The sequence below is a fragment of the Porites lutea genome, chromosome 10 (assembly GCF_958299795.1).
Source record: "Porites lutea chromosome 10, jaPorLute2.1, whole genome shotgun sequence".
Lineage (NCBI taxonomy): Eukaryota > Metazoa > Cnidaria > Anthozoa > Scleractinia > Poritidae > Porites > Porites lutea.
In genome coordinates, this window is record NC_133210.1 from 12,618,995 (window position 1) to 12,627,523 (window position 8,529).

The 8,529-nt window shown below is 37.0% G+C and overlaps 2 protein-coding genes across 2 annotated transcripts in view; one reads left to right on the plus strand and one right to left on the minus strand.

Moving 5' to 3' along the window:
• Positions 1-4,400: 4,400 nt before the first annotated feature.
• Positions 4,401-8,378, minus strand: LOC140950100 (large ribosomal subunit protein eL33-like). The gene is made up of 4 exons (XM_073399277.1): positions 8,311-8,378; positions 8,061-8,094; positions 6,722-7,022; positions 4,401-4,474 (listed from the first exon to the last, which is right to left on the minus strand). Exons 2-4 carry the CDS (start codon positions 8,075-8,077, stop codon positions 4,451-4,453), a joined length of 342 nt encoding a protein of 113 aa, XP_073255378.1. The 5' UTR covers positions 8,078-8,094; positions 8,311-8,378; the 3' UTR covers positions 4,401-4,450.
• The window catches only part of LOC140950080 (uncharacterized), a 4,752-nt gene continuing 4,570 nt past the window's right edge, over positions 8,348-8,529 (plus strand). The window contains exon 1 of the mRNA XM_073399252.1: positions 8,348-8,529. This exon is cut by the window's right edge and continues 500 nt beyond it. Coding sequence (XP_073255353.1) covers positions 8,482-8,529 — 48 coding nt within the window. The 5' untranslated portion in view covers positions 8,348-8,481.

Sequence of the window (8,529 nt, forward strand, 5' to 3'; positions counted from 1 at the left end):
GAACAACTTGCTATGGTGAGGAATATGGAAGACTGCACCGGAGACATTCGTTTTTGGATGTTGAATAATTAACTTAAATTGAATGACGACAAGACTGAATTCCTCATCATTGGTTCATCACAACAGCTGGAAAAGCTAGATAATATCAGTATACGCGTGGGTGACTCAGATATTCATCTTGAGCCACGCGCGAGAAATCTTGGTTGTTGGTTTGATTCTAGGCTGTCCATGGCATCACCCATCACAAAACTCTGTGCCTCTTCATTTTACTATATTTATAATATACGTCGGATCAGAAATTATCTTTCACGGCAGTCAACTGAGTTACTTGTCCATGCATTCATAACAAGTCGCCTTGACTATTGCAATGGTCTTTTATATGGACTACCAGACTGCCTGTTGAATAAACTGCAACGAGTACAGAACGCTTACGCCAGACTGATTTTTAGAGAACAGAAATTTTGTCATGTAACGCCTCTTATTTATGAATTACACTGGTTACCGCTTAAATATAGAATCGAGTTTAAAATAGTTTTAATTACTTCTAAGATTCTTAATTTTTTAGCGCCTACTTATTTCTCGTCTCGTTTCTCTTAGGCTTACATCTAAATGTAATCTAAGGAATTCTAGTGATAACCTTTTACTTAGTTATCCGCGTTTTAAATCTAAAGCTACACTAGGTGATCGTTCTTTTACCTGTGTTGCACCGAAACTGTGGAATGCGTTACCATTTGACATAAGAAGCGCCAGCACAGTTAGTATTTTTAAAGCCAAGCTAAAAACTCACCTTTTCCGTCATGCATTGTTATCATAATTGGTTTTATTATTGTGATTTTACTTTTAGTTGTAATTTTAGCTTTTTAAATCATTGTAAGTTTACTCTTAATTGTAATTTTAGCTTTTTAGCCTTTTTATTTCGTTTTTATTCTTGTCATGCCCATTTGAACATTTTATGGAACTTGCGCATTATAAATGTTTATTATTATGAAGTCAGACTAGAGCAGTTAAAAAATGAAATTTTCACAGATTTTCACTTCGAAAATGCTCTTCTTTTTGTGATACAATACGCTTGGATTTCTAAGCTTTTGCGTGACGCAGCATCGCAGCTGTCATGTAGGTTAAAAAAGTGACTTATTTTAAGGGATTTTGCTGTTTAATTAAATTGTCATTTTATTAGGAGAGTACTGCCTTAATGTTTATGAGTTCCTTGAGAGATGAATTCAGCAAAACTCAGTGACAGACTGTTTCTGTTGGTTTCCGGAGGCCATGTTGGTGCCCATCCGGATGGGCACCAACATGGCGCCTTCATAGAAAGCGCTCTATTAATATGGGTGAACAATTTCTTAAAATGTTACGGGTGTGAAAAATCACACTGACCTGAATCTTGGCGAGGGTCTTTCTATATCAACCTCACTTCATTTCTCAGATTCTAGAATTTATTGTTTTATTTTTATTTTTGATGGCGTGACAGTGAAAACCAGCAATTAAACTAAACGGGTAAGTGGAGTAAATTTGGTCTGAAATCATACACGTGATTTTAAAATCAGATGATTGCACAGCGAGAGTTCGATTTGATATCACAAGCATGATTTCAGACCAAAATTGCGCGACACGAAGTGCAATTACCACTTTATTGCAGCCATTTTGAAATTTCAAGACTCGGTGAGTGCCAATATTTAATTGATCCAGCAGGTGGTTAGTTGAAAGTAAAATCCTAACGCCTTAAAATCTCATTTTGTGTGCGAAACAGAAATGATGCGATTTCTTTCATTTTCATCTGGTATTAAGTTTACGTACTCTATGAACTCGCTCAATCATTTGACTTCTTTTAGTTCCTTTAACGTCTTCAGTTAAGGACTAATAAGCCAGGCCAGTCAATCTAAGAACCGGACTTAGTTTAACATCAGGTTACTGACATACAATAGTATTGGAATGACCTTTGCTAAGTATGCATATCCATTTGCTTCAATTTTCTTTTCAGTCAAGTTCAGAGAAGACACAATAGTTCAAAGACCACACAACGAGTTCAGTAATCACAGCCTTCTGCTGTTAGTGTTGTTTATGTATATTCGTTTAAGTATTGAGGGGGAGGAAAAAAACTCAGCTGATCAAGTTGCAGGGCCGTAGCCAGAGAAAAATGATGACCAACGCAATGTCCATGGTTAAATTCTTTTCCTATTTATTTAGGGTTTTAATGATGAGTACACTGTAAAACCGGACACTGGGATAACGCGCTCAAAATGACTGACGGTTTGCCTCATACTGGCTACGACCCTGTGAACACACATCAGTTCAATGACCACACAACAGTTTTATAATCACAGCAATAGATAAAAAAAACGTCACAGTTGCTTAAAGGTGTAGGTAATTATTAGAGAGAGAAGTGGGGGGGGGGGGGGGGGGAGGGTGTTAAGGCCATGAGGCAGTGGTCGCATTTCCATCAGTATATCATTTAGACACTGTTATTTCTCGCGCGGTTTACACGATGGCTGCGGACTTTAAGACAACGTATTTCTAAGGAAAAACGCAGGAATGTGTCGGAGAGTGGTTGGAGAGGAATAACTTATCAAAATTAAAGTCTGTTTTTAAAGGTTTGTTTTAAAATTGGAAACGAATGTGCGTATGATGCGTTCTCGAATGGATTTTATTTTCTGGAAAGGATGGGCAGTTCTTCAGCTTAGCTTTAAATAATGATAACTTTTTATATGAAAAAGGAATACAAGGCTTTCTGCTCCCGCAGGGATTTCGCCCACAAGGCGAAATCGCGAGGAGGCACCCTAGTAACTCGCGCGTACATTAAGGAAAGTACTTACAGATGAAATATACAGTCATACAGTCAATATAGGAAAAAATCTCGATTTGCTTGAACAGGGGCCATTTCATAGCTCGGGGCCAAGAGGAATCCTGAGAGGAATCGGTAGGTAGTACGAAATGGTTAGGATGACGTAAAGACAGAAAATCCCTAAAGGACCTCTTAGGTAGATTTTGTGACATTTATTGTGTAGTCATACTTCGATACTCTTTTGCGTTACGTGTTATCAGTGACATTCTGTGGGGCAGTTGTTTTGAAAGTTATGGACCAAAAGACACTCGTTAAGCGCAGATGAAGTTTTAAGGGTCTTTAAGGTGCGTATAGCTGTGTATATATATAAACACTTGGGAGAGTTTGCCAGACACGAGTTCACAAATCTTTGATTTTGCCAGACACTCTCTCTCTCTTTTTTTGACCGGAATAAGACTCAGCCCCAAACAAGCAAGACGAGTGAGCAACGGCTAGCTTATCACTAACAGAACGATTGACGATTACAGAAATTCGCCGACAATCAAATTCTGTGCTGACTTATAGGTGGTTTTCATGCAATCTCGGGAGACACAAATAACAATGGTGAAATGAACAAATGCTGGTGGACAAACAAAGCGAGCTAATCAGCGATCTTTTGTTTACCGTCCACCAGCATGGCGGCGATGACGTAACGTGAAAACCACCTATTCCCTGCTCACAGATGTCCTTCCGCTATAAAGTTTAAAATAAGACCGTAAGAATGCGCGAGAGTGAATTGATCAAACGTCCTTTTAATTTCTAAGGCTTACTTTTCGACAAATAAAATGAACTGAATGTAAAAAGTGAAAGAGAAATAGCGAAAAATTCAATATCTAATTAAATCTTTTCTTATGGTTTAGAATTAACTATTCTCGAAACTGAGAATGTTATAATCAATTTCAAAGCTGTGTAAATCGAACTGAAAATGTGCATGGAACCTTGCGTTTCCTGTATTTATCTCACCTATTGTATGGAGTATGTTTGAAAATCTTCATTATGAATCGGTATATTTCAAAGAGCTACCCAACGAGCAAGAAGACTATTGACCGACAATATACAGAGCGGGGGTTATAGTTTGCATTTAATTATCGTCACCTACTTTACTTTTGCCCCATTGTCTGTCACTTAATGACCTAGAATTTTTATTTCACTGTTCTCCAGTTCAGTAATAAGTGTTCATAAAGTCTTTTCCTTTTTGGAAAGGTGCTCTGATTTTGGACTTGCCCGAAAATTCATTTTCTTTTGAAATTCACAACAGACACACGCAATTCACACACGCAATTCAAAAATGAATTATTTCATGTATACTTCACATCATTTCACTCCTCACGGGAGATATGAACTAATAAATTGACCTCGCTCCCAATGTGTGGCTTCATAGCTCAGCTGGTAGAGCAACGCACCGGTAACGCGGAGGTCACGGGTTCGAATCCCATTGAAGCCCTGATTTTTTCAGGGTTCTTCTTTCCAATTGCTTAAATTGGAAAAATTACTGCGATGATCATTCTTCACTTTCAGACACACGCAATGTTTCGAAGTAATGAACCAAGAAGAAATAGAGACTCCGTCACCTGGAATATTATTGGGAACATTTTATTTTTGTACAACAGTGAAGTACAAGAATTCACATTAAATCCTTGAAGGGTACAGCATCTGCAAAATACAAAAAGTTACTGGATTAAACATGGCAAAAGTAACACTACTGAACATTCTTTGGCGAAAAGGACTATTCTCCACTTTTACATCACTCCTTAATTAAGAACTTTAGATTCGAAGACAGAAACAAGATTTTCTCAATGCTTAGTGGTGAGTGCACATCAACCACCGACATTTTAGCAGGAAAGCCCGATAGCTGTCTTCAATCCGCTAAGCGTTTTAATGAGAATGTCATGTCTCAGGCTTAGGCCAAACGTCTGACTTTTCATGAGACGAACCAAACTCTTAAATGAGCTGTGCAATAAAGATTGAGAATCCTGCCCAGAGTAGTTACTTATTGTTTATTTAAAAAATTGTAAAATCAACGCTGTTATTTTAAGAGTCTTAACCGACATTTTAGCAATGCTACTTTCTTCAGGGTACAAGAGTAAATACTGTTAAAGAGTTCATTTAAAAAGTTCGAACTTTTAAACAGTATTTAGTCTTGTACCCTGAAGAAGGCAGCATAGCTGAAATGTCGGTTAAGACTCTTAAAAGAACAGCGTCGATTCTAGTTGACCTAAATGAAGTTTAGATTGTCTTTTGCGTCAAACGTCAAACTTCAGACGCGTAGAACCAATCAACTGAATCAGACCAAAAAGCAATTTTTCTTTAAAATTTTTCCTGAATGACCCTAAATATACATTTTCATGCAATTTTTGAATCAATTAGTTTAGTTTGTCACATGCAAAGATCAATGTTAACCACAGAGACAATCTTCAGACGTTCTATCTGTCTGCTTGTGTTGGATGATCCAAACTCACGCAGACGAACGTCAAACTTTTCATGAACCTAACTCACCAAGTTTGGTTCATCTCATGAAAAGTTTGATGCCTGGCCTAGGCCTTGGTGGCGGAAACATGCTATCAAATTTAAGAAGTTTTATCATTTGCGATCAGGAGAGGACTTAACCCCCTACAATAAAAATATTAAATAACCGTCCTAAAATTTCAAGTTAAAAACATATACATATAATGAAGCTTTCTGGGATGTTATTTTCTGAGAGTATGAAAATATATCTCATCCACATAGTTATCCTTATCCTCACATCTAAAGATCTCTGATACACTCCATTTCTCCCAAACTTTAAAAACTTTCTATTATAACCACTTTGAAATCACTGGTGATCCCTGCAATCTGATTGGCTCTCAGCAGTGTGATTTATTCATAAATCAAGCTATTTTTTTCTCTAAATCACATCTGTTCAAAATCAGATCATTCAAGTTCTAAATCACATCATTTCTGTTCTAAATCGCGCCATTTCTGTTTTGAAAACAAAAAATTGGTACTGACTGAATTCCGCAATTCCAAAATGGTTGTAATGAAGTGGTAATTGAACTTAGTATCGTGCAGTTTTCATCTGAAATCATGCTTTCCATTTCAAATTGATTTTCAGCAAACCGGCTAGCCTGCTACTGAAACAAACATAATATTGGTACTGACTGGATTTTGTGAGTTCAAAATGGCTCTAATAAAGTGGTAATTGAAATTCGTGTTGCCAAATTTTGGTCTTAACTCATACTTGTGATTTCAAATTGAAGTCGCACTGCGCACATGTCCAATTTTAAAGTCATGCGTATGATTTCAGACCAAATTGCACTCCACTCATTTCAATTACCATTATGTAACACTGACAAAACATTTTTTGACAAACTGATAAGCAAACTGAGCTCTGTTCAAGTGTAGTTAGAAATCAATAATGCTACATTGTAGCATTTCACAATAAAATGAATTCATTTCATCACAGCTCAGTAAAAATTACAAAAAAAAAAAAACACAAAATAATTCACACTTTCCCTTAAAAGAATCTGAATCTGTTCTAATGGGAGAAACTTCTTCCTTTTCAAGTGGAAATTGCCAAACTTCAAATTTGAGAATTCTAACCTAAAAAATTAAGCCCGAGAAAACAGTTGACACTTAGCAGCACCACCAGCGGTTTCCACGAGGACTGAATTAATGCAGAAATTCCACACTGATGATGCTTGTCACTACCCAAATCTAGGCAGCACTTGGTTAGGCCCCAAGCAAAAATTTCTTCAACCAATCAAAAGCATTACCCAGATCTGGGTAGTAACACATTGTCAGCACAGAATTTATTCACTCATTCCTCACATGTCATTTTGCAGGGAAACCAGCAGCAGTATGAACAAAATGTTGGCTTTCTTCTCAAGTTAAAAAAGAAAAACAGTCCAACAAACAACGTACCACTCTGACAGTAGCTCCCATAGCCTTTGGTGGAAGGTTATGCCTGAATTTAGCTCGTACAACACCACTGTTTCCGTGGGGTCTCATCACTTTTCCCCACATCACACGGATTTTACTTGCTTTCTTGTCTCCTTTGGCAACAGTCTTTCTCTTGGCACGATACACAAATGCCACACGTTTGCCAAGGTAGAAGTCTGTTTCTTTTTTGCTGTTTACTCCTTCTATCCTTACGAGGGATGTGTTGGGTTGCTGATTCCTCAAGCCTCTCTTGTAGCCAAGGACAATGCCTTTGGTGTAAAGGCTTAACAGGAAATAATTAGACCACCAGTAAAACATTATTTTGCTTAAGATCTCAAGATTGGTTTTTGACGAAGGTTAAGTAAGCAAAACATTCCTCCTTATATGTTCTACCTTAAATGAGTGTTAAAGACCCCGTTATGGCCAATACATAAGCACTACTTTTCTTTTACACACTCTTTTTCATCTCATAAGGATGTCATTTTTTCCAGCCCAGGCTGAATATTCTCATTTTTCTGCCAATTTTAGACCGAAATATTCTTGTGTTATTCTTAAATTACAGTAAATATGACACTTCCATTTTAAAATGATTAGGTATCAATTAAAGGTAGTGCAGGTTTTTTCATCTTGTTGGCTAGTTTTGCTGTTTAGAGAAAGGAATAAGTTAAAAGCATGTTGTACAATTGTATTGTATAAATTTACAGATTTTCAACCCACAAAATTGAGTCCTTTTCAAAATCTCAGCCTTGGGTTTATTCTTAAAATATTCTTAAAATTACGCAAATTTCAGCCTTGACATTCTTATAAAATATATTCTTATATAAAAAAGAGTGTCTTTATGTCAATTGGCCTTCTTTTCCTCACTTCCACTTGCAAAATTCAAAGGATGTTTTATCCTTAGGGAGGATTCGAAGGCCCATTGTCATCCAGACAAAAGGATAACAAAATTTTATGCCACTTTAAAATGAGGTCTATTTGTTGATAAATATTGGCATGTATGAGAACAGGTGATCAGAATAATCTGCTGATGTTGGCATGACTAGAGCAGGCCACACAGTGAATATGAACACAAATCTGATGTCTCGGGGTGATAGCACTTGCATAAATAGCTAGTGAGTATGAGTACCGCTTTGAAATTTTGAGCTGATCGTATCTCTTGAACTAAAATTTTGTCCTGTTCGGAATAAGTTTAGTGTGATTACTAAGTACTAATAATTATTAAGGTTATAAGCTTATATAAAATGATCAAAGAGAAACTGCTTCGATCATTATTAAAATCAAAACAAGGTACCATGCTGTCCACTAAAACATATAAACTTACCGCGTAGGTTGAGACATTTTAATCCTCTAGTTACCTAAAATCGAACGAATAAAACTTAGCCAAAACTTAATCTTTGTTTGTAAAAGGTAGCCATGCTGGCTTCTTAACACAGACAAGGCGAAATCAAGTTCCCCCACAACAATTAACCTCGCAAAGAATTGAATGCGTTATAATACACATCCAAGTCATTGAAACGGTGGAAAAACAAAAGACAGTTCAAGGATGAAAAAGGATTTTGTTCCTCACTTACTTTCGTAGCCAGAAGCGGGGATGTCGATCCGAAGAGAAAGAATGAGCCCGTGCAACGATCTTAAGACGGTCAGCGAAAGCTAGTCCCCAGTTCCCATTGTTTTCGTAGCAACAAGAAACATGGCGGCTTGAAAACCAAAACAAATTCAGGTAATTTTATTTCCGAGAAATTATGAATCCTGATCGAAGAGCTTTATCTTCTCGGTCACCTGCAACAAGG